The sequence below is a fragment of the Arvicanthis niloticus genome, chromosome 5 (genome assembly GCF_011762505.2).
Source record: "Arvicanthis niloticus isolate mArvNil1 chromosome 5, mArvNil1.pat.X, whole genome shotgun sequence".
NCBI classification, from domain to species: Eukaryota; Metazoa; Chordata; class Mammalia; order Rodentia; family Muridae; genus Arvicanthis; species Arvicanthis niloticus.
In genome coordinates, this window is record NC_047662.1 from 98,136,536 (window position 1) to 98,163,291 (window position 26,756).

Here is a 26,756-nt window from a genome sequence, read left to right on the forward strand (position 1 = left end):
AATGCATTTCACAATCAGCCTGTCTAGGGAGCCAAAGCATCAGAAACTGGGAACCCTTTCTCTGTAGACTAAAACACACTAATTAATTTCTATAGGACTAGGGGCTCTCAGTTATCTCTTAAACAGGCTAATAAATCTAGGAGAGATTTGGAGGCTTAAAGAATTGAACTTTCAGAACAATTACTTCAGCATTCATCACTTTTCTGGAACAAAGGGTGGACTTGGGGCGTTAATGAGTCAAAGAGGAAGAATGAACTTCAGTCCCCTGCACATCAGTAAATCTAGCTGAAAGCAGTTTACCTTGTCCTGTGGCCACACTTTACTATGAGAACATAGATTTTAAAGTAACTTTACATATCTAATTCCTGTTAAGTTAGCGGGCTCTTTTTCCCTAGCTACATTTCTGAGCTGGGCTCCCTAGCACAGAAAATGGCAACCCAGCGTGTGAGTGCTATAAGCACCTGTTTAAGTATTCTCAAGGACAGTAGTGGCAGCAAGTGGACATAAACCAAGGGGCCGATAAGAGCTACGTAACCTCCATAACTTTATCAGGCCTATTTTTTTAAAAGATTTATTTTATATATGTGAGTACACTATGGCTCTCTTCAGACACACCAGAAGAGGACATCAGATCCCATTACAGATGGTTGTGAGCTACCATGTGGTTGCTGGGAATTGAACTCAGAACCTCTGAGAGAGCAGCCAGTGCTCTTAACCAGTGAGACATCTCCCCAGCCCAGGATTATTTTTTTAACAGTGTTAAGATTTAAACTCTATGGTCTCGTGCATGAACGCCTAGTGTGTTGCCACTGACTTTTTAAGCTGGAAAGCCCCTGTGACTTATGAGTGTTGCTGACTACACAAACCTGCAGGAAGATCTGCTGCAGCCTCTCTATGCAGTTCTTATACCATGGGGTCAATATACTGGTTCCATCGGTTTCACATCGTACCAGGTGCTCAGTCAAGATCATGATGAAACGCTGGAAAGGACGCACAAGTTGAAGTATTAGGGGAAGAATATTAACACTGGACTGTGGCGTGTACTCCCGACTTTTAGGACTCCCCCTAAAACTGTCAACTTAGTAAGGGAGAGATTTAATGTTAAATCCCTTAGCCTCTTGTAGAAATATGTCCTGGCCTCTTTTCTAAGAGACAGCATGTCATTATCAATCTACGTACACAATGTCCACAGGGAAGGAAGCAGTCACCCGAGTCATCACCATAAGGAATACGTGAGATTGGCATTCGGATGAGCAGACAGCTCAGATTCATGGTGGCCTCAGAGTTGTGACACTCTTCTTTTACAAAGTTCTGTATTTTTAATATTTTGTGGTTGAAAATGGCAACTTTGCAAGCTGAGCCAACCCACCTGGAAGATGACGAGGAAAAGGTTTTTCTGTTCGCTCTGAGCAGACTCCACCTTCTCCTGCAGCCTTTCTATTTGCTCCTCGAGGGCACCATCCTTCCTGTCACTGCTCCTGTCATCATCGTCACTGCGCTGCAAAACAACAAGCCAGTGTGTAGACCAGGTTCTGCTCTGTGGCCCAGGTTGTCCTTGAATTATATATGATCTTCCTGCCTCCACCTCCCTAGAGCTGGTTCTGGGGGTAATAGGTTTTTGGGTGGTACTAGGACTCAAGCCCAGGAGCTCAGAGACACTAGGCAAGTGATTTCATCTCTAGGCCATGCCCTAGCCCTGGGGAGAATTCTATATTAAAGGGCTTTTATTCCCAGAGTGATAGATCTGGGGAAACTTGGTGGTGTCAATGCTGGTAGCAGCAGTGGGGTGAGGCCTAGCAGATGTCACCATGGCCAGCCCAGTCACTAAACTTACCTTTCCCCTGCCTTCTACAATGATGGACATGCACGAGTAATGCAGAACACTCACTACTGTAAGTCAGAGAGGTTCAGCCAGCTCACGGCTTCCCTCTAAACACAGTCTTTATTACCATGGGAATAATGTCAAGTTGGGATTGAGACTAACTCCACTCAGCCTCTGTAATTGTATCCCTTCTCCTTTGTCCCAGACTTAGCGATACAGAAGTTTTCTTCTAGAAACCTAGAGGTGGTAAACTAGGGAAATATAGTTTGTGGTCAACATCAGTGCATTAGCATGTGACAGTTTTGTGTAATACACTATGTCACAGCAATGGGCTCAGACGACCCTGCAGATTCTGCCCCAACTCGTAAGCATTCAGAGCAGCACGTGACTTACTCGTTTGTGCTGCCTTGCCAGTTTCTCTTTAGCTTCTTCTAGCTCTTTCTGGATCTTCAGAACATGTTTGTTCATCTTACGAATTGTAGAGTGCAAAATTTCCCACACAAACAACCTTAAAGTAATACAGCATTTGGTTAATGTATGTTATGCCACTACAGAGAAAATATCTACAGTATTTCAGCCTATCATTCTTAAGGGCTGACAGGGCCTTCTATCCTCTGGGAAGAATGAGGCCTTCTTTTCCAGCAACACTAGTTCAGCACTGTGGTGAATTAGGAGAGCACCCATCTCCATGCATTAGAGTCAGGGGGAATCCCAGAGGGCAGGACCATAACCTGTCTTGTCTACCCCTTAATAAAACACCGACAGTAGAGTTGGCTCTCTCCTTCTACCATGTGAGCTCTGAGGATCAAACCCAGGGATCTTAGACTTGACAGCAAGCTCCCTGACCCACTGAGCCATCTTGCTGGTTCTGTAAAAACTTTTGACCATACGTCACTTCAGGACTCAGTATACTTCAGACAAGTGTGCTCTGCAATAGCAGGTGTAATGGAAAAGTTAAGACAGTCACAGATTTTAATTCATTTGTTTTCACTCTATGTTAACCCTTGCTATTTGGTCCTAATCATCTATAAAGGCTGTGTTTATCACAGTGTTATTAGGTGACATAATTCTGTTCAAACCTTGTAAAGTCACGGGACAGCTCTGATGAGAAGATCCAGTTTGCTACTGCAGCACAGTCAACAATCTGTGTACGAATCATCTTATCAACCAGTACAGCAATCATCTACCAGGAGAAAAGAGGCAGGGTCAAATTTCACTGATAAGCAGGCAGAATGGTAAACAATGCTAGGGAACGAAATACTGGGCCGTGCAGTGTGATTCTAATGGCAATGGAATTGACCAGTTTAAGCCATGCTCATCAGTGTCTTCTAGACAGGGTTTCATATAGTTAGGCTGGCCTTGAACGCCAATTTCCCTGCCATTACAGGCATGGGCTACCACTCTTGATTAGACTAGTCAGTCTTAGATTTATTCTGTCTTCTGGTGTGCTCTATCACTATAAGAAATACTATATTAACAATAAAGATTGCGTGAAAAGAGAACTCTTAAATGGTAGTACTCACTCTTTAAGAAAACCTTCATTGATAATACCTCTATAAAAATATGTGTCTGTGTATGTGTAATTTCAACTGAAATCTCCCCAGTTAAAAAACAGCATCTACTGGGTCTTGTTTGTAGAAACAAACATGATAACTACTTCCTACCAAATATTGTGGTCAAACAATTTTCTTACTCAGCATCTAATATGTGTGAAAATGCTTTAGCACAAAGCAATCACAGTGCCACCGGAAGAGTGTTACCGAGCTCTGGTGAGAGGACTCAGTGGCTAAGGCACTCACACCCGACCAGCCAAGTTCAACACCCAGGACTCACCTGTCCTAACTTCACACAGGCCCTGTGGCCTCCCATGAACCCCTAAGCAACAGCTCAGTGTAATTTAAAAATCTACCAAAAGAATTTGACAGTTAATTATTTCCATAACACCCACTGTACAAACTTAAAACCATTCTACTGGCAGATTCAAATATACTTAATTTCTTATCTGTATATCTACATGGCCTGTGCCATGTCTAACTAAACAGTTGTTACCTGTGGGTGATTCCTCCAGACTTCAAACATAACTCTCAGCACATGGAGCTTCCCCTTATCGCTTTCTGCTAGAGTTTTGAAAACTTCATGAAACCTTTAGACAAAAGTGAGGAGCACCATAGTTACTCACAAGCCTTTTAGTATTTTCAAAGCCCCTTTAATGTTACTGAATTTAAAATATAATACATAAATGCAAAAGAGTCATCACTAAGCACATAATGTGTTGGAATTCTGCCTGCAGAAGCTTCGTCAACTTAGGAGAGTACTCTTTTCTTCTAGATTCTTAACAAATTTGCTATCTTTAGACGCCAACCCTTGGGCAGGTTTTCATTGCTGCTTACTCTCTTGGGAAAGGTGTCTAGATAGGCTGGACCCTGACTGTGTAGATGACTGTCCCAGGACCTAGGATAGGTGGGACCCTCTGCCTGTGTAGACGGCTGTCCCCGGGACCTAGGCTGGCACATGCACATCTACACTGCACACACTTAAGGAAGCCACCAAAACCAAAACCCCACTCTACCAAATTATATAGGAAGATCTTCATATTTAACATTTTTAGGCAAAAGTTACTACATCATTGGCGCTCAAATGTATATACTTACTTTGCAAGGGCACTGAAGGAGTGACTGAAGGACTTGGCAGCTAAGTGCAGCAGAGTCTGGACAAAGACCTCTATTTTCAAAGGGTTAAATCTGAACCCTTCATCTGAAAAATATTTTATAGTGAGATTTAAAAAAAAAGTTAATTATAGTAACTCCTTGGTGCTGTACCTTGGAATGCTAAGGATAATGACATATGAGCTTATATTAATGTTCCAGTAAACGCATACACCAAACTCTACTGATTTCAAATACTAAAAACATAAAACTAAGTTAAATCAGCCAAGGCTCCATAGCAAGACCTCATCTCAACTCCTCGTTGAGAAAGTATCCCCTAACTCTCCCTCACGGGAGCACTGTCCCACTTCTATATAACTCAGGGTTGTTTGGATGGTAGGCTTCACTATGCATTGTTGCCAGCCTGGGACTTCAAACTTGGCCGGATTGACAGGCTTGCACCACCACTCCTGGCTTATGACCCATTTGCTTAAAAGCATCGCACATCCTCCATATTCTGAGTACAAGACGTCAAATGTTAAAGCAAAACCAGCAAAACCCTTAAATCTACATCTTACAACTTTTGTCAAATCTAAACTTCCTGTTACCACGGCTGACTGACACGTCATGTCTTTGGTGTACTCTCCAAACAAATGGCCATCTCTGCAGACTTGTCATCTGTTCTACTTTTTGTGCAACATAGATTGACTTAACTAAATATTTCACAGTATGCCTTCACAAGTACTGATGCAACTCTCTCATTACTTCTTTATCCAATCGTAATTCAGCTAAGCTTTTATTTCATTTTGTCAATTTTCCTATTCATACTAGGAAAATAAAACAAAGCTAAGATGTTGGCTAAAATTACATGATACATACTAAGTAAAGATTAGGTGCTAGTATTGTAATAGCTTTTATTTGGACAAAATGTCAGCCATACCCAAAATACCCAACCCACTAAGCCTCCTCATTCAGGAAGCCCTCTTAATATAGAGAGGTATAAAGTACAAGTATCTGAACCCCCTGAATGAACAATGTGTGATTTATTTGTATGTAACACATGGTTTATGTCCTTTTTTTGTAACTGTTGTTGCTTTTGAGACAAGGTCTCACTGTGTAGTTCTGGCTGATCTGCAATTTATTATGTAATCTAAGCTGGCTTCTAACTCAGAGAGACCTGCCTACCTCTGCCTCCCAAGTCTGGGATTAAAGGAGAGCCTACCATACCAGGATGGGTTTTATTAATAGACGCTCTTCCCAGGAATTTTAGGTCCACTTAGGTGAGGGTGAAATAAGTAGGTACTCAGAACAGCTGACAGACTGCTGTGTGAGCACCAATAGGTCACAGCAGAGCTCGTGTTGCCAAAGCTTCGTTTATGCTTTAACTTAGCCTGAGGTTCAGCTAAAGAAGTCATTCTCTTACCATCATCATCAACCTGGTTAGGATTTGGTACATCTTTCAGAATGCTGAAGATTTCATCATTGGTTGCCTTACTTTTAAAAGCAACAGATAAACAGAGTGCCACGGAATGTCCAGGAAGAGAATCTAAACACAGAAAAGAAGGGAAGGGAGATTAAGCTCAAAGACTGTTCTGTGAGCAGCTAAATCAACAGTTATTTCCTTTTAAGACAGAATACTCTTCAGCCCAAGATCAGCATTTAAACTATGCATGATGCTATACACAAAAGCTTCACCTAACTCAATGCCTTTTCATCTGGACTAAAAACTGAAAGAGTTAACTCTCAATGTCAGCACTCATGAGCACGCCAGTCCTCAGGTCTCCCAGACATTTTTAAATCCAAAAGCTTCTCGGTCATTTTTGCCAACAACCCTTTCTTCTAGGGCACATGGATTCAGATAAGGTGAACATTGCCAGGATAAGGGCTCTGTGCTTAAACCCTGCATGTTCACTGCTGGTTAGGATTTTGTGAGTGACTGCTTATGGAATAGAATTTATGTTAATATAAAGGCATCAAAGCAAAAAGAAATGTACTATCAATGTAATTCAGACACTGGAAACAAAAAGGACAATCATGACATAGGATTGTAAGACATGTGCTATTAAGACCTGAAATAACTAACGTTTGTCACAATAGGTCACCAAGGATAATCTCATAGGTAATACTTGCTGTGAGACTGCCCCTGAGAGTGGAAGGAAATTCTATGAAAAACAAACAAAAATTTAAAAAAAAAAAAAAAATCACACACATGCACAAGAAAATAAGAACCCTTTGTCACTGAGGAATTTACACACTAGCTAAGAACCAAGAAATTTACTTCAGAAGTAGACAGAAAGCGTTTTTATGAAACAGGTTTGTTAAAGGTAACAAATAACAAAGTTGGGCCAGATCAAGGAGGTAAACAGGAATTAGAGATAAAAAGAGCTCTCTGTAGTGTGGAAGGAAGAACAGCTCTCAGACACAGACTTCCTTGCAACACAAAATGTGAGGCTCACAAATGAACTACAACGTTCAGTGTAACCACACTAGCACAGCTGGGAAACCTGACATCTACCTCTGTACCTGTCCCTACTGCACACACTGCCTCCAGGAAGCGTAAATGGTCCAATGCAGAAAGACCACAGCAATTCCAGCATGTCTGATTCATGTGCAATCCTCAAACCCATGGGGCCAAAGGGTGAAAGTCATCATTACAATTTACTTGTAGAAGTAGACTGCCAAGTGCCCCAGTGTTCCAGCATCAGATGTGCTGGTGTGTCTTATGTCAACTTGGCACAAACTAATTATCTGAAAGGAGGAAACCCCTATTGAGAAAATGCCTCCATAAGATTCAGCTGTAGGGCATTTTCTTAATTAGTGACTGATGTGGGAGGGTCCAGCCCATTGTGGGTGGTACCACCCCTGAAATGGTGGTCCTGGGTTCTATATGAAAGCAGGCTCAGCAAGCCAGGGGAGGAAGCCAGTAAGCAGCACCCTGCCATGGCCTCTGGTCTATCTGAGTTCCAGTCTTCATTTCCTTCAATAATGAACACATGGAAGTATGAACCAAATCAACCCCTTTGCTTGCTTGTGGTCATGGTGCTCCATCACAGCAACAGCAACGCTAACTAGGACAAGAGGAAACCAATTCACGAAGTCCACATCATAACAAACGCACACTTTCAGTCTTAGGACATTCCAGGAAAGAATTCCTCTTACTACTCTTAGTACTGTATTAAAAATGTCATTTAAAAAATACTGTAAACAATTTGAGATAGAAGAAACCTAAAAGCTAATAGTAACAACAAAGTCCTTAATCCACTGGCTAATATGGGTCTCTAAGAAAGTCAAGTCCCTCTCCTTTGAATAACCAGCTTCAGAGCATGTGTAGATCAGTACTTTTTAAAGAGAGAGACTTGTTGTTTCATTACTTACTGCTACTTTCATCTCCATACTTGTAAATGCAGGTTGGGTTTGCAGGACACAGAGCTGAGAAGGTGGGAGGAACAATATCTAATATATGTTGATGGTAAGACAACCTACAACACAAATAAGAGCCTCAGAAAAGTCTCATGTTTCAGTCTTTGGTAATATTCAACTTGCCCAGAAAGCCAGAATCCAAGATCCCAAACTCAGTGAACAACCAAGAAGCAAATGGGGACAAAGTCCTTCAGGCCTTTGAATAAGTTAGCATAGGTGAGCTTAGGCCTGTTCAGACACTGACTTTGCAGTATGGGTTCAGGGACCCACAGTCTGCTGGTGAGAGAGGGTTGGGTGCAGGTCAGATGGCACAGCTGGGAGGCTGGATGTGACACAGCAAAGAAATAAATGGGAGACAGTAAGAGCCACGCTTTGTCCTGTCTGACAGAGCATTTACACAGAATTTCCAATGTTGGATTGGATGTGAAAAGAGGGATGTACCATGCAATCATGCATGTGCATGGTGTCTTCCCAAAGGCCGCAACCCAACTACCCCTAAAAAATACACATCAAGAGCTTAGATCACAGTTCCCCAAACACTCTATTAATTAGAAACTAGAGACTCTTTAAATAGGAGAGGGCTAAGAAAACACAAATTAGGAAAAAACCCAAGTTTAGAAAATAGGAAAATGCTCATCAATGTTGGGAGACATTAAAAAGAACCTTATTGGCTTAATTCACATAAAATCTAAACGGTACAGCTGACTAACTGTAGCCTAAATCTTGATTCAAAAGTGAGGTAGAAGATGGACAAACACCAGGACTTGAGAGAATACCATAGACATGCATCGCAAGTGCAAAACAGAAGAGAAATCCTGTCAGATAATAACCAGTTCAAAGCAGTCTCCTTCATGAGAAGCTAAGAGAGCTAAAACAAGAAGAAAAGGCAAAGAGCTTACCTCATACATTTCTCTAGAACTTCTCTTACAAACTTTGGTTTGGGACTTTCAAGATCCTGAGTAAGACAATCTGACCTAAGGAGGAAATCTGGATTTATTAAGTTAATATGCATAATCTTTTGTACACATGATCTTCATTTCCTAGCTTATACTAGGGTCTTTCTACCTTTTATCTCATCCACATATACAGTAACTAAGTATCAATGAAATAAACACTTGAGACAACAGACTATTTTAAAAGTGAGTTTTAGAGGCTGGTGAGATGGCTCAGTGATTAAAAGCACTGGCTGTCTTCCAGAGGTCCTGAGTTCAATTCCCAGAACCCACAATGGTGGCTCATGACCATCTATAATGGGATCTGATGCTCTCTTCCAGCATGCAGGTGTACATGCAGACAGAGCACTCATATATTTTAAAAAATAATAAATAAGCCAGTGGTAGTGGCGCACGCCTTTAGTCCCAGCACTTGGGAGGCAGAAGCAGGTAGATTTCTGAGTTCACCTGGTCTACAATTCCAGGACAGCCAGGGCTACACAGAGAAACCCTGTCTCAAGAAAAAAAAAAAAACCAACAAAAAAAAACCCCCCCCAACCAAAAACAAATATATATATATAATTAAAGAATACATAAAATTTTTAAATATTAAGCATCTTCTGTATGTATGTATTTATATGCTGCATACATGAATGTGACATGCCAGGAGACCAGAGGATAGCCTTGGGTGCTATTGCCTTGGTGAACCCACTTTGATTTTTGAGATAAGTGTTTCTCATTAGGCCCAGAACTTACCCTGTGTCCCCAGTGCTGGGATTAGAATCCCATCTCCATGGCTGGCTTTTTTTTTTTTTTTTTTTTAAAACAAAACAAAACAAAAAAAAACAAAAAACAAACAAACAAACAAAAAAAACTAGGGTCTCACTAGGTAGTACTGGCTAGCCTGGAACTTACTATGTAGTTGGCCAGCCTCTAACTCATAGAGATGGGCATACCCCCGCCTCCTGAATGCTGGTATTAAAGGTGTGTGCAACCACATGGGCTCAAAATGGTTTTTAAAAAGGGGCTCTGGAGATCAAAAGTTGGGTCTTTATGTTTGAGTAGTAAGCACTGTACCGACTGAGCACAATCTCCAATTGTCTTGAATAAGAAAGGATAAAACACTTACCAATCTTCCCAGCTCCAACGAAATTGAAAATTACTTAGATGATGAGAAAACCAATTAATAAACCTACATTGGGGAGCAGAGCAGGGAGAAGAGAAAATGAAGAGTACAATTTAGATCAATAGTTTATAAAGTCTGCTATACAACTCAACTGTCTCCGTCATACCCCACTACCTGTAGCTTCTTTAACTGTTTTCTCAACAAAGCCTCTGACTCCCTGTCCTGTGTCCCAGATATCTCAGCTCTCACAATGGGACTCCCTTTTATTCTTGTTAGGGAACAGCTAAGATTTAAACTCATGTTTTGTGCAAAATATATAATTCTCACAGATATGAAGGAGGATATTATTTTTCTCATGTAATTGCTGATGAAATGGAAGTAGTTAAAAAATAAATGGTAGTTAAATGTTTACAAATACTTTACCAACGGCAGAACCAGAGTAGGCATCTCATGTTTTGCTGGGAATGGAGCACAGGTCTAGGGAGAGAGCAGCCAGTGCTCTGAATCACTGAGCCTTTTCGCCAACTCTTAAGTCTCTCATACTTAAACCATGACCTTTTAAAAGTGTAACTCCTTCTTCATGTATGTGTTTACATTGTATGTATGTGTGTATGCAGTGCCAGAGGCCAGATGGGTACTGGATCTTCTGAGGCTGGAGCTACAGGTGGTTGTAAAGCTTCATGACGTGGGTGCTGAGAACCAAACTCAGGTCCTCTGGAAGAGCAGCAAGCACCTTAATCGCTGCGCCTCTCTAAGCCCACTACAACCTTTTCAGTCAGCACAGCCTATATGCCTCAAGCTCCCCACTTAAAAATACACTTAGCTCTCAAGACAGGAACCATCTTAGTGTGATAAATAGTGCTACAAAGACCATCTGAGTACTCAAAATGCTTACAGAATCGGTACTCTATTAAAGTAGAGACAGTGGAAGACACTTTCTTAATGTTTCAAGGTCATGGATAGAGCTGGTTCTCGGTGATAATTTTTAGATACAAGATTTGAGATACAGAAATTAGATAAATGTTTAGTTTTTCCTCCAATCTGACTTGGGAAAAAAAAAAACAAAAAAACAAAACAGTAAAGGCAGTCAGAGACTTTCCCCAAGGAAACATGATCATGGAATGACCTCACTCTAACAATCTAAGATAGGTTTTATTCATTGATTTAAAGTAAAATGAAATCTTACAGCCACAGGTTTGAAGATACTTCTCTATACTTTCAAAACAGATTATCTATAAATGTTTATATATATATATAATAAATACATTATTAGATTTATCATTCAAAGTAAGCTTATCTTAAATACTTGCATATGCAATTAAGTAGGAAAAGTTAAAGGAAAAGAAATGAAATTATTAAAGAGAAGCAAGAATGGCATCACCAGACTGAAACAGACCAGGCTGTGGTGCTCTAACAAGAAGGCTGCTATTTATTACACAACAGGGTCTTAGAAAACAGAGAAGAATTTGGAAATCCTTGACAGATTCTTGCAGGTGCTAACATAGCCCTTAGTTGCCAAGTCACCGACGGCCGTACCTGTCTACACACGTGGTACTCATCGTGTCCAGACGCATGTATAGCATCTCAGTTGCCTGCGCAAGCTGTGATCAGAAGGTAAAGAAAACTAAAGTGTGACAGGAGACAGGAGAAATGAAGCACAGCCTCTGAGTCTTTATCTTAAGGATAGTATGTGCCTTTCACCCTTTCACATAACTAATCTGTTTTTCAAGTTTAAGCTGTCGATGATGACAGGAACCCTGACTGCTCCTTTGTATGTTCCCCCTCAGTCACCTGAGACCTCTCTCCAAGCATCATCTTTTGTCATGAAGGAATCTGTACATTTTTCTAAAATTTTACAAAAATAGTATCATGTTCTGTGAATCTGTTCTTTCCTTCAGCATAAATTATTTTTCAACTTATGCTGTTCACTGCGTTAAAAACAAGTCTTTTTTTTTTGGTTGCTGAATTGAATATTACCATTGCAAGGAAACAAAATTTGTTTATCCATTCATGAATTGTTGGACACTCAGGTGATTTCTGATTTGGAAATATCACAAATACAATTTCTATAAGTATGCCCAATTTTATCTCTAAAAAGTCATTCTATTATTATATTCTATATTCTATTCTATTCTATTAAAAAGTATTCTTAAGAATGAAAACCACTATCACAACAAAAGCAAACAAAAATTTTTCTAAAAACTGTGGTTGAGTACCAGCGGCAAACCATCTCTGAAAACAAAAATTCTGTATGAAGTAACTGAAGATGGACGTTCAGGATGTACAGAAAGAATGGGAACCCAGGATGACAGGTACATATGCATCTAAATGCTATCATATAAAATTCCCTATGAAGTAACTGGGGACGGACATTCAGGATATACAGAAAGAATGGGAACCTAGGATGGCAGGTACATATGCATCTAAATGCTATCATATAGAGAATATTTTTTCTTTCAAATGCCAAAAAGATAAAAAAAATACTTGAAATTGGAGTATATTCTGATCTTTTTCAGAAATTAAGACTGAGAGGCAGGTAGGATAAAGTTGTAAGACAAAAAAAAATGTAGTAAAAACCTCAAAGTTTTCATCATCTAAGAGAGATACAGTAAAGAAAAATAAAATGGGTATGACCAATAGGGTGCAGTCACATGACTGTCAGACTAGAGCTAAGTACAATGGTATATGAGATACACAAGAAAGCTCTGAGGAAAACCATCCTAAGTATAGGAGAGCTGTTGATGCTTATCACTAAAAGTCAGCAGCATTATGGATGTGTGTGGAAGCAGAAGTGGAGACTAAGCGACACACACACACACACACACGCACGCACGCACGCACGCACGCACGCACGCACAGTTATAGACATGGAATTTCTTATTCAAATCATGCTACTTATCTAATGAGCTTATAGAAGACCTGAGGTCCTGAAACAGCAGAATATACATTCTCTTCATGAAACTATTATTTTGAAGGGCAAATGAATAGCTGAACGGGCCTCACACCTGTCATCCCAGTGCCTGGAGTTTGAGACTGCCTCAAAAAAGCCAAGGCAATACCAGCATTATTAGTGTGTCGAGAAAGTAACAGGATCCTACTGGGGAGAAGAAAGGTGCCTGTGAGCCACAGCACCACACTCTAAGTCAAGCAGGGGAGATGCTACATGTTAACTTCACAATCGTCCATTTTGTCCAAAGTGTTATTTACTTAAAAACAAAGCACATGAAACCATTATTCCTAAAACCCAATAGGAACATGAAGGTGAACCTGAGAACAGTAGCTCCCTAATGCAGTCTCTTAACAGCACAGCCAAAGCGTGTACATTTAAAACATGAAAGGATACCACTTGGGGCAGAGAGCCCGGCTGAAGTTTGCAGAGTTCGATTAGCAGTGTAGTGTACATCACGTCAATGTGAGGAGGTGCTGGAAGCTGAAACAGCTCTGCAAAGATCACCTATGAAACAACCCAGAGTCAGAAACCCACACCTCAGTTATCTTTGCATTTCTATACTAGAAAGACCTACACATTACACTCCAACCATAAACTCCACAGCACCTACGATGGAAAAGGAATTACCTTTTTTTTATTCTTAAAAAAATCATGCTTTCTGAGATCTACAACTGAGTAACATGAGCATCCCCTTTTCTACACCAGAGTCTACTAGCTAAAGGCTGCTGTGACCCACAGTGCTGAGACAGATGTGCAATCAGCCATCCCTTGAAGTCCGGGGTTGACTGTAGGAGGCACTACATCAAGGGCTCAAGCAATGGAGCTGCATTCCTGTGGGTAGTTTGAACTCTTGGTGGACTACAGATGGAGAGAGCTGAGTGGCCACACTGCTACTTACACCAGACCTCAGATCTTTTTGGCAGGCTATTTCCTACCCCTTCCTAAAACTCCAACACCCTAGTCTGCATTCTTTCCTCTTAATGCATGATTAATTCTATACATTTTCAAATTTAAAAATATGTGTGGTGGCACATGCCTGGAGTCCCAACAACTCAGGAGGATAAGGCAGGAGGGTCATGAGTTCCAGATCAGGTTGGGAGATATGGTGACACCTGGTCTTTTGTTTTGCTTTTTGAGAAAGGGTTTTTCTGTGTAGACCAGGCTTGTCTTAAACTCAGAGGTCCACCTGCCTCTGCCTCCCAGGTGCTTGGAGTAAAGGCATGTGGCACTTAGAGAGAGAGAGAGAAAGACAGAGAGAGGGAGAGAGAGGGAGAGGGAGAGGGAGAGGGAGAGGGAGAGGGAGAGGGAGAGGGAGAGGGAGAGGGAGAGGGAGAGGGAGAGGGAGAGGGAGAGGGAGAGGGAGAGGGAGAGAGAGAGAGAGAGAAAGAGAGAGAGAAAGGGGGCAGCTGAGGCCAGCAGGATGATCCAACAGGTAAAAGCTCTGAGTCCCACCCTGCTTTCTTCCCTCCTAGCAAGGCTAACTGAGAACCAAAACTTCAGGCCATTTCCTTAATCCCTGTATTCATTCTCAGAGCCTGATAAATAGCAAGGACAGAACAGTCAGAAGACAGACAGGGAAAGTGAGAACTAGCGCCCATGGCACGCGCACCTCCACTATGTGGTAGTTCAAGGGGATCTTGTTCTTCCCCGGATAGCTCACCAGCTGTGCAGCGCTGTAAAAAGTGTGATTTGAGTTAGTAAGTGAAGAAAGATATACATGAAACCCAACAGCTCTAAATGTAGTGAACTTAGCTGAAAAAAATTCTCTGCTGTAATGGTCTAGTATTCAATTATTTAGTAACATGGCATGAATTGTTTGTCTTACACACAACATGGAAACAAAGTAACAATACCAGCGCCTTCAGCTCTACTAACCTAGGCGCTCCACTCCTAAATATATTTCTCCTCAAAATCTAAGCCAACACTTTCCAGCTCTACGAAAATTTATCAACACGTAGGTTTCTAAATGCTAGAAAACAGTAGATTTAACTTTCACACATCCAAATAAAACCAGCCCACTATTTAATTTTAACTTAGTTGGTGTGTGTGTTCAGAGGTCAAGAATTGAGTGTTTTTTTCAAGTGCTTCTCTGTCTTACAAGACTTCTCATTACAGCTGGGGTTCAGGAGCTGGAGAGCTGGCTCAGCGGCTGAGAGGACTGGCGGCTCTTCTAGAGGACCAGGCTCCATTCCAGCACCCACATGGCAGTTCACAATTGTTTGTAACCCCATTTTCCAGGTGATTCAAAGCCCTCTTTTGGCCTTTGAGGGCACCAGATACACATTTGGTATACAACTATACACGCACAAAAAATACCCATACACATAAAAAAATACTTTAAACAAAATACCTGGGGTTCACTGATTGGCTTGACTGTTGTGACAGCAACCCTCGGAGATACTCCTGTTTCAGTGTCTCCAGAACTAAGGGAGTGCTAACACCTGACTTGTACAGGGGCACCTGAATGCTGGTCTTCATGCTTGCTAGGCTATCTATCTCTACAGCCTAATATCTCTAAACATAAAGTCTGTTTTTATAAAAGAATCAAAATGTCTTCCTACCCCTTTTAAAGTACCATGGAGGGAGTCTTACCAAGTCTTCCTTTCCTTCCAGTAGGATTTTATGATGCAATGAAGATTCTCTTCTATGACAAACCTCTCTACTGAATGGCTCCCTGGCATAACAGGACCCTAGAAAGAAGACCAAATACTCATACGCAAAATCACAAAACAGATTTCTTTCATTTATTCAACAAATACTTGAACTGAACTGACTAGAACTGAACTGTTGTGCTAAATAACTACCACAGAATCGAGTGTATAGTGCTCCTGAGAGATCCAGTAATGACACCAGAACCATTTTACAAATCTTTTTTTTTTTTTTTAAACTTTATCACTCTATGTGTCCATCTATCATCTATCCATTCACTGGGTATGGGTGTGCGCCATGGTGCACTGGTGGAGATCAGAGAACAATTTGTGGGGAACTGGCTCTCTCTTTACTATGGGGGTCTGGCAATAATGATGGAACTCTGGTGTCAGGTTTCATGGCCCATGCTTTTATCCACTGAAGCATCGCCCACTTTCTAAATTTAATAAACACCCTTAAAAGACACTATCAAAATAACAAGGGCATGTTATTTTGAGGTAACTATTTTGGAATATTTATACTCTCCGACAGAGGAAGGATAGGTGGTGTGCAGCAACAGCAAGGAAATATAATTAGCATAGAAGAAATACATACTGAGGTCAAATTCTTGTTTCCGTCACCACAACTAATAATAACTAACCACAAAGACTAAATGTCATGAATATAAACTAAACTTTCAGTTGGTAAACCTAATTAGGTCATCACATAATTTTGAATCAAAGTGCTTTCTTATTATTTAATATAGCAGACCTGGTGACCAAGTCTCCCAGCATTCAGGGAAGGCTGGGCTACTGAATGGGAACCAAGACAGGCATTAAACTGATCTGCTTCAGGTTAAAGGATCCCGACCACGCCCTTCCCACTACTGCTCTAGGCTGATCCAGGGAGAAGAGGCTGAAACTCACACAGAAGAGCAGCCATGAGCTTGGAAAGGGGACATTTGCAATCTCTGCTTTATATTTGTTTGTATTTTTTTTCTTTAAAAAAAATTAAGAAAAATAAACAACAAAATCAAAACCAAACCAAACCAAAGATCCTGTGCAATGGCACTTCATACAAAGACAGCTGGTTTTGATTATATATACTTGTTATTTCACTTGTGTCAACAATATAGACTTTAAAGTCCCACTCTTGGAATACATTTGTTCTCTAAGTAATTTGGTGCATGAAACTCTATGTGGCATAGGTAACCAGAGAAGTAGAGCCAGGCCCAGCACCTTATAATACACAGGACGGTGCTTGTTCACAAACCCGTACCCTAAAAAGCCTACCGTGCTGGGGACGAGGCTGAACTGCCACATGCGACCAGGACGGAGCAAGCAGCAGTTCTGGTACTTTAGCTAACACTAACCTTCTCCCCAGAAACAATCTAGTAGTCATATGCTTGCTGTCTGGCCCCAAGGCAGACATATATACATTGAGATACAAAATAATTAGTATGTGCTTAAAATATTAATTTTTAAATAAATATCACAACAAAATCATGTCTTCCTATTTAAAAGCTACCAACAATTTAGCTTCATAATAAAAAACATAAAAAGTATTGTAAAACTTAGAATGTTAACTTGAGAGGCTGGTAAAAATACTTTTAATAATTGTACAATATGAATTTTTAAACTGAGTTATTTAAAAATGGACAATTTAGAAAAGGAAGCATTTTTAAAAAAAAATATTAACAATAGCTAAATAGGACTGGGAGTATAGCTTGGTCAGTAGAGGGCTTGCTTAGCATGCACAAAGCCCTGGGCTCAATTCTTAGCAACACATAAAACTGGGAACAGTGGGGAATGTTTGTAGTCACAACAGAGACAGACACAGGAGGATCACAAGTTAAACGTCTTCAACTGTTAATAGCAAATACAATGCTATAAGGGACTCTTTCTCATAAAAAAAAAAAAAAAAAAAAAGCTGAAATATTCAGCATAGTGGTTCACAAGTACTATCTCAGAATTTAAGAGGCCAAGGCAGGAGGATTGCCACAACGAAGACTGGGATACAGAGAGAGACATACACTAGACAAAGAATAAAAATTAGCTAAACACGGTACCCGGGAGATGGCTCAGTGGAAGATCCCCCGGAATCCACATTAAAAGCTAGACCAGGTGGCATGTACCTCTATCCCCAGCATTGTGGGAATCTCAAGATAGACAGATTTGTAGACTTAGTGGTCATCCAGTGTAGCTACAATGGTGAGCTCCAGGCTCATAGACCTTGCCAATCCCGTGCTCCAAAGGTGAAGCAGTGAACGACAGCTGAAGTCAACCTCTGGCTACCACACCATATGCACACCACACACCCTATCCTAACAGCCAAAACTGAGCACACAACTCACGTCACAGTTCAAGGTATTTTACATGTGATAATAGTTTAATCTGCCTAGGGAAACATACTATTATTATTCCTTGGGAACCAGGCATAGGAAGTAAATCTTTCTCTCGCAGGTCCAGGTATTATTTGCATGAAAATGCTGGCTAACTTGGCATTCAACTTACCCTCTTACCCTCTTGATTGTTTTTTTTTTTTTAAAGATTTATTTATTTTATATATGGGAGTACACTGCAGCTGTAGTATGCACACCAGAAGAGGGCATCAGATGGTTGTGAGTCACCATGTGGTTGCTGGGAATTGAACTCAGGACCTCTGGAGGAGCAGTCAGAGATCTTAACCACTGAGCCATCTCTCCAGCCCTACCCGCTTGATTGTTAAACTACGATGTCTTTCTTATTTACATGAGTAAAACAAAAGTCTTTGCATAACAAGGTGATATAGTTTGCTGAATTAAAACATTAAATTGATTTTAAATCTTATGTTACCAAAGAACAACAACAACAAACTACCATAACCCCAAAACCCTGAAAAATTAAAAGATTATTTCAGAGCTGGGTAAGGTGGTACAAGCCTGTAATCCCAGCCAGCACCTGAAAGGCTGAGGTAAGAGAATTTGTAAACTCAAAGCCAATCTGGGCTCCAGAGAGAGAAAAACCTGTCTCAAAATATCAAAATATCATAAGTCAAAGGAAATAGTCACAAGCACAGCTTCAAGCCAGGCCCTTCCTGGTGATCTCAGCCACTCATGTACCTCTGGGTCATCTGTGTAGTCAAACATCCTGAAGATGACCCTGGGCATCGGGTACACCGAGTCCTCCGTGTGAGGCGGTGGTGTGAAAGGAGGCAGGTTGTGCTGTAGTGCTTCACAGAGGATGCTGTCAAAGGCAAGGTAGGGTCTTAGGATGTGCCTTTCCTGCCACCGGTCTTTTTTCAATTTCTGAATCTGGGCCCACAGGCAATCTAAATACTAAAAAGAGATTTTAATATTTAATAGATACATTTTGGCTAAACAATACAGAAAAGTCTATTCTCTAAAAAGCACAACAAAGTGAACTAGTTTGGTATTTCATACAATAGTAAAGAATGGCATTAAGTTTTTGATTAAATTTAAAATTTTTAAATTACATTGATGTGCACACACATGGCACAGCATCATATGTAGGTCAGAGGACGGCTCCTGCCTGGTGCTGCTCTCCCTCTGCAGTCCCCAGCTCTATCTCAGGCCACCCTCACCTACTGAGCAAGCTCACTCTCCATCTCTACTAAGCAGTTCATTTTCAGAAGCACATTTGGAGTTGTTACTTCTGCTATTTTTAAAATTGAGTATTCAGATAGAAGACTTATCTGTGAAAACTGGTATTCTAAAAAGCAAGGGGCTATTTCAATTACGTTCCAACATCTACAACATCTAGTCCCTCTGTGCTTCAGACTCTGAGGAAATGAATTCGTCATTGAAATATTCAGAAACCTAGCTAAGATGTACAGTGCAAGAGACTGAACATTTCTTAAGGGTCTAGTTTTCCTCATTTGTGTGGTACACGGTTCACAGAGCACTAACAGAGCTCGCAGGATCAGTCGCCTGCAGGATCAGTCTCCTCCTTCCACCGTGTGGGTCCTGGGAACTGAATGCCGGGTAGGGTTGGTGGCAGCACCTTTACCCACGAAGTCATCTCCCTGACTCAGTTTAAGCACGTTACAGAGCTAAAAATCTACAAGAGCTGTGTTTATATTACAAGATGGAAAGAAATCAATCACCTCTTCTTGTGGATGTGGTTTATCGGCAGTCCATACTTGTAACATGGGCACGTGAGTCTTCTGGCGTCTTCTAAAGATAAAAATGAAAATCTACACTTAGGGTTTAAAACATAAAAGACATTCACTCAATGGTTCTCATGATTAACTAAAGCAATGAAAAACATTTCTGCCCATCAGATCAGCAGATCAACATTTTTGATAATGGTCTATCAGGATATAGGCATTTCTGTATCTCAAACACTGAGGGCACAGAGTGTTAATTGGTACAACCTCAATTCTGGAAGAATATGTCTCTGGAAGATAATCTGACTATATCTGTCAAAAATCTCAACTCTTCTGAATATGTACCCAACAATGTCTGTTGGGAGCCGACTTTAGTAGAAAGCGGCTAGATCAACTTTGCAGCCATCTGGAACCATATACCCTGATGAAAGACTTGGTTTTCAAAAGCCTATAACAGCTGAAGCACACTCTGATAAATATATTGTTCATCCCACATAGCTTGTTTTGCTGTTTAGTGACCTCAGCTGTATGGTTCACGTGGCATGAGTTCATGGGCTCCTGGCAGGATTTATAAGCTGCGCCAGGGAAGGGATCGGGGGCTCACCATCTTGACTACCAACTGCTAAGCATCCTGAGTAAACTGCTGTGAGAAGGAACCGGTTGTTCCGTGTCTTAATTCCTGCTGGTCAGGGTTGGCGCGGCACATTTGGTGGCCTGGTACGGGACATTAAAGTCCCGGGGTTCCAGAACTCTTAGCGGACAGGGCGGTCGACCGAGACCTTGGCGACAAAGTGTTGAGGCAGAGTGTGGGTTTCAACAAATGTCATTTCTATGAATTCATATCCCTATAAACACAGCTGCAAATATATAAGTATACATACACACAAGAATATTCCAGGCTTGGAATATTAGTTACCAGGAACCTGCACAGGCTAAATATCCACAGAGAGTGGACTAATGAAGAGAAATTATGGTGGACTAATGAAGAGAAATTATGTTCTTTTTTTTAAAAAAAAAAAAAAATAATGTTAATAAAACCAATCAGACAGAACCACATGCTTTTATATAACAATTTCAAATTAAAGAAAAAAAGAATGTAAGTACATATATGCTAGATTGATATTTGTATAAAATCAAGCATATATTTCCACACTCACATATATATACACATATTTGCATACACACAGATATGCAAGAAACTTCTTTAGATGGCATGTTCATTTGTACCCAATAAAGAAATATTAATGGTATTCAAAGATATATGACAAAAATCAATCTGTGAAAGCTGAAGGAACACACGATCATTATCATTAATTATATTGTGAGGTAATTAGGGATATTTACTAACAAGACCCATTATTTGATTCTACCTAATAAAACAAAGCATGTTTTTTTATACCGGCCTGGGGAAGGGCTTGGCTTAGAATTAATACATATGAAATAAAACTCTGTGTCAGGACAATGCTCCTATTCAGAACATATTAGTAACATGTCTCAACTCCTTTCAGTCAACTCAGTAGCCTGAGCAGAGGGTAATTTTAAGCCACAAGTGACTCTCAGCTTGCAAACACTAGAACCCTGAGGAGCTGTTATACCGGGGTGTTCTATCACAGCCATAGGAAAATAGCTTAAAAGACTCCTTACCAACTTGCTGCACTAACAAAGTACTGAGCTCTTAGTGAGTTATGGCAGCAGGAGAATGAAATTTAATGAACATTTTCTGTAACTCTGGAGCTGGTGTTACTGCTAAGAGAACTTAAGGCATTTATTGTATCGACAGGGTATCTTTACGCAAACAACAAGGCGCGAGAGCGACTTACTTGAGATAGCTTTCAGTGGTGGAGAAGATGCGGTCCATTTCTGCATCTTTCTTTTCATACAACTCCTTTCCAACCCAGGGCAAGGACGACAGAAACGCATACACATACCAATCCCGCCGCACCTGGACAAGTTTAAAAGGGTCATTTTAAAAACGCATACTAGTTAATTTTATTTATTAACCTGTCTGTGTTTCCATGGTTAGATGCTAGGCAAGTACTCTATAATTGAGCTACACAACCCCCCCCCAACTTTTTTATTCATAAATGCAATACAGGAGAGGCTTTTCAATAGAGCTTAAATAAAATACCTGGCTAACCCAGAGAATTTCCAAATATATATTTCTAATCTTATTTAAATCATTTGAATTAACACAAAGATATCAAGAGAACCCACCAGTAAGCCAGCTGACTTGCCCTTCAGATATTAAGCATTACAGCGTGATAATATATTATTGCATTTTGTTTATTGCTGTTATCGGTGGGGAAAACAAAAAGTCCAGCAACAGCGCTGCACAGAAAAGATTCAATAGAGGGTGCTTACTTGAGGCACATCTTCTTCCTGAGTTACACTTACAAAATTCTCAAACATAGCAACCATAGACGGGGCAGCAATCACATGACAATTCACAAGATCAGACAGGAAACGGACCTGTGAGGGTAAACAATATCTGCATTAAACCCAACAGTCCTTCACAACAGTTACAAAACGAACAACCTTTATCAGCCCATGAAACTAAGACCACGGCCTATATTTAGCTTACTATCTTTTTGTTTTTGCAACCTGTCAGCCAAGAAGTCTTTAAATTTACAGCTTAAAACAGTATTTACACGAAATGACATGGACTCAGATGTCAGTGCCCATAAGCACACTTGCAGGGGAGGACAGCTCATGTCCACTCAGTTACTTATTGTATTGTAGCGTACCAGGCCAGGCTACAGTAAGCACCCAGACATTCAAATGTTCATGGTACTCCATTCCACTCAAGTAGGTTGCTCTTTCGATCTGGAATAATTTTTGATGAAATATAGAAACAGAAGTTTAAAGTAAAAGAGAGATTTATTGGGTGTCCAGTGTGTGCCAGGCTAAGTAAACAGTACTCAGGAACTGTTTTAAGGAACTCAGCCTATTTGGGATAAACATAATCAAAACAAAAAGAGATTACTCCTGCACTAAAAAGTAAATTAAAGAGGTCCCTTGGGAGACACCAGGGACAAGAAAAAAAGAACAATAAGGAGAAAGCCGAGCAGATATAAAGGCTGAGTAAAGCCTTAAGGGGGAGCAGGGAAAGCATTCTTGGCAGAAGGCTGTGCAAGTAAATTTATATAACTACAGGGTTACAGGGGATAAGAGAATGCAATCCTACTGGGGCAATCACAAAAGACCAAGCCTTTAATCCTATATCCTAATACGATCCCATTTCTTGAACTTGTCTTCAGTAAAAAAACAACTTGATCACATATCTCCAGCGCATATGTATTTACTTATAGTAAATACTGGATACTTACCAATTTATGTATTAGGTATTAGTAAGACTGAATTCCATTTCCTTCCATAAAAGACACATAAAGGCTCTACACTGCAAACGAATCTAAGAGCCAGAGGTTGGGAGGAGTCTGTGAAATGCTGTCTTCTGGACAGAATATGGCCACAATACTCACAACCTTACAGCAGCTATACAAAACCTACCCAAGACTGGGCAGGTCAACTTTCTCTCATGGATAAGGATGGAGCTCACAAGGCCTCACCCTTTCCTGAGGAGCTATTGGCAGTTAACTGTTGAAGTTTGGTCTGTTGTTGTGTATTCTAATGCTAAACAATAGCACTGGTTGCCTCAGGGACAAGAAGATCTTCACTTAACCAAGTGATGCTATGTACTTTGCCCCACAAGTTAACCCTGATTGGTCAATAAAGATGCCTATAGCTGGACAGAAGAGAAGTAGGTGGGGCTTAGGTTCTGGGCTTGGGGTCTGAGGCAGAGACTTCGAGAGAGTGAGGGAGGAAGGAAGAGAGAGGAGAAGAGAGGGAGAGAGAAAGAGAGAGAGAGGTGAAGAGAGAAGAGTCACGAGGGCTGGACAATTAGAATAAGAGTGGCCCAGGTGGAACACAGCAAATTATAACTCATGGTTATTGACAGGGAAGTAGACAAAATAGTTACACTTTCTGGGGAAGAAGGTATTTCCTTCATTTGTGTAGCCACTATTAAGTTGTCCATGCTCCAGTAAATAACTTCCCACACCTGAATGCAAGCAACCCTAATTAAATTCAGTAAGTCACTCATGTGCAAAAAGACATCACGGTGGCTAGCAAGGGTACAGCAAGAGAAGGTAGGGAAGAGATAATGGGGACTAGTGTGACTAGAATATCATACATACATACATACATACATACATACATACATGAAACTGAAAAAAAAAAAAAGACAAAAGCTTTAATGTTTACTCTCTGTGGCCCAATGAATCATCTTGTGTATCAGAATTTTAAAACTGCCCACTATAAAACATAGGAAGAAAATGAAGCTTTTAACCAGTAGCCAACATGAGCAGAGCCTAGTTATACAAAGGCTATACTGCTGCTATTATTGAAGACAGACTCAAAGGCAGAGTAGATGCAAACCAGCAAGTAAGAAGGCAGCTAAGAACACAAAAAAGTTACAAACTGTGCTAGAAGCCATGGGGACAAAGGCAATTTGGGATATAGGATTTAGAGGGGTTAGAGACATAAAAGGAAGGAAAGAAAGGCTAAAAATTAATGTCAACTTTCTGAACGGCTTACCCAGTAGACAGTGGCCCCTATGACTGAGCTGCTGAGCTTACAGAAGAGGGGTATAAATAACAGGAATTTCAGGACTTGCAGTGGCTTCTTTCCTTCATTTCAACACTAATTTATAACATATATTATAAATTATATATATAATTTATATATATTATACACACATACATATGTATTAAACTTACCAAATATACAGCTTCATTATAATTATTTGCTTTTAGTGACTCTTTAAGTTGACGAATCATTGCTTCTACAAATTCTCCTCCAAAGTTGTAATTCCTGGCATTCAGCAGTCCGACTAATGTTGTATAAATTGTCAGCTTCTCAGGTAGCAGACGTGCACTGATTTGAGAACCCATACAAAACAACCCCCAAACAAAGGTTTTATATTAAGCTGGTGAATTGTACATGAAGCTTTTAACATTAAATAACTTCGGAACAAAATTATTTTTAACTATGTTTTGAAAATGACTTTAGAAAAGACATAGTATCACTGAAAAGTATGCAGATACAGACTCTAATATTTTTCATTTTAGTTAATCCAAGAGCTAAGGAACAGTTTCTTGTGACGTTATCACACCAAAATTAACGTAACTCATGTTAGAGCAGTTTTCCTTCAAATGTGTGGAGTGGAAGTGACTAACAGTCCCACAGAAGACGGTTTCTATGGTGATCTCTGAAGTGTTCCATGAAATGAAACTCTTTAATGCAGAATCATTCAGGGGAACAGAGCATTCAGAGCTTCTAAACTTAGCTGGCCAAACACCATGGGACCAGAATTCCTCTTGGAGAAACATTATTAGATTGCTTATAAAAAATAAAGAACTAGAATGAGTTTCCACCAAGTTCCTCTAAGAAATGCTTAAAAAATGGCATGCTAATCAAGTTGAGAACATCCTGAGGACAGGTAGATGGCTGAGCAAGTTAAGGCTCTTCCTTGCCAATCTGAGTTTGAGAGAACAGAGTCTTCCAAATCGTTCTCCGACCTCCATGCTGCAGCACATGTGCATCCACACATGCACGTACACATGAAGTCTTTGGATGTAGCGTAAAGGAAAATCAAGTAAGTACTAACGATAACTCTGTGGAGAATTCTCTTATGTTTTTCTAAGGTATCTTGCTGGGTACAGGAGAGAATTTAAGAGCTCAAAAACTATTTGTATTGAAAGTATACCATGGTCCCTAAAGCTTTCTCCAAGTAAAAAGATTTTAAAGGGCACTGCCAATCAATACCAGCCCAGCCTTACACAAGCAAGCATGGCTTCCACCAGCTTCAATACATACTATCAAAACAGAGGGTATTGTATGGATAACTATACTAAAATGATCGTTTTCATAGTTTCTTAGTCTAGATACACATTTCTCTGAACTGACTGGATTCCTTTGCAAACAGAATTTATCTATGGGTCTATAGAGCTCAATAGTTAAGAATGCCTGTTCTTGCAGAAGACTCAAGTTGGATTCCCAGCACCCACATGATTGCTCATAACTGCCCATAACTCCAGTTCCAGAGTATCCAATGCCCTCTTCCGACTTTCATAGGCAGAGGAGTAAAATACTTATACACAAAAAAACAAATCCTTAAAATTAGCCATTATTTTAAAATTCCTGAAATGGTAAATACAGGATCAAGGACAATTAAGTCATTAAAAGCTCTGAGAGCATCTTCAGCCCTCAAGAGAAACCACCCACTTGACTTGGTTTTCCAATAAGTTTGGAATAACTACTAATAACACACACAAACACACAAACACACACACACACACACACACACACACACACACACACACACACACACGGAGCTAAACTCTACTTTAAACATCTAAATGTGATGCATTCCTTGGTGGGGGAAAAAGGATCTCTAAATAAGACATCTACTTTCTCATCTATTTTCTGAGTTAAAAAATTAACTTCAATGATTTTAAAATTCTAAGAAACAAAACATAAGGAAAACATGTCATTTAAGTCCTATTTATTCCTTTAAAAAACCTAAGTTGAGCAAAGGGCAAAGATGAACATTTCATGAGCATGGGTTTCAGGACAGAAGGACAGCCAGTGACTAATCAACGTGAGCACGTCCTCTGACCATTCCCTAAAGCACACAAGAGTAGATAATCCATCATCACCTGGATCCACAAATCTTTTACATACATACACTGTACAAAGGAGCCTTAAGATCTTGCTCTTGTAGTTAGGAAGATCAGCTTCTAAAACACCAGCCAGGCCTTCGAGATTGCTCTCTAAAGAGCAGGCGCTCTGCAGAAGACATCATTATTAATTATCAGTTAACACTCAAGCAATCAGTGAATTAAAACTAAGGCACTATAATTCTGTAAGAAAGAAAACAAAAACTGATGACAATTTTGTGGACAATTCCTTCAGCATCAATCAATTCCAGTAGTTACTGTTCTACAAAGAATCACTGACATCTTCCAAGCGGGAGGACAGCATGGGCTGCATTCTGCCTCTCACTAAGAATCCACCACTGTCTCAGGCATCAGTCTGCTTCACGTCAGCTATACTGAGAAGACTATTC

The 26,756-nt window shown here is 40.3% G+C and overlaps 1 protein-coding gene across 2 annotated transcripts in view; it reads right to left on the reverse strand.

The window, feature by feature from the left end:
* Positions 1-26,756, reverse strand: part of Ncbp1 (nuclear cap binding protein subunit 1) — a 36,355-nt gene that overhangs the window by 3,821 nt on the left and 5,778 nt on the right. For both annotated transcript variants that reach the window (XM_034502178.2, XM_076935020.1), the window contains exons 3-22: positions 26,376-26,476; positions 24,406-24,562; positions 21,992-22,099; positions 21,451-21,572; positions 19,628-19,697; positions 18,624-18,839; positions 15,488-15,585; positions 14,505-14,568; positions 13,289-13,399; positions 11,482-11,546; positions 9,949-10,011; positions 8,787-8,861; positions 7,843-7,946; positions 5,891-6,013; positions 4,474-4,576; positions 3,872-3,965; positions 2,902-3,005; positions 2,216-2,330; positions 1,370-1,498; positions 867-980 (exon numbers count right to left, since the gene is read on the reverse strand). In XM_034502178.2, coding sequence (XP_034358069.1) covers positions 867-980; positions 1,370-1,498; positions 2,216-2,330; positions 2,902-3,005; positions 3,872-3,965; positions 4,474-4,576; positions 5,891-6,013; positions 7,843-7,946; positions 8,787-8,861; positions 9,949-10,011; positions 11,482-11,546; positions 13,289-13,399; positions 14,505-14,568; positions 15,488-15,585; positions 18,624-18,839; positions 19,628-19,697; positions 21,451-21,572; positions 21,992-22,099; positions 24,406-24,562; positions 26,376-26,476 — 2,136 coding nt within the window. The remainder of the gene's footprint in view (positions 1-866; positions 981-1,369; positions 1,499-2,215; positions 2,331-2,901; positions 3,006-3,871; positions 3,966-4,473; positions 4,577-5,890; positions 6,014-7,842; positions 7,947-8,786; positions 8,862-9,948; positions 10,012-11,481; positions 11,547-13,288; positions 13,400-14,504; positions 14,569-15,487; positions 15,586-18,623; positions 18,840-19,627; positions 19,698-21,450; positions 21,573-21,991; positions 22,100-24,405; positions 24,563-26,375; positions 26,477-26,756) is intronic.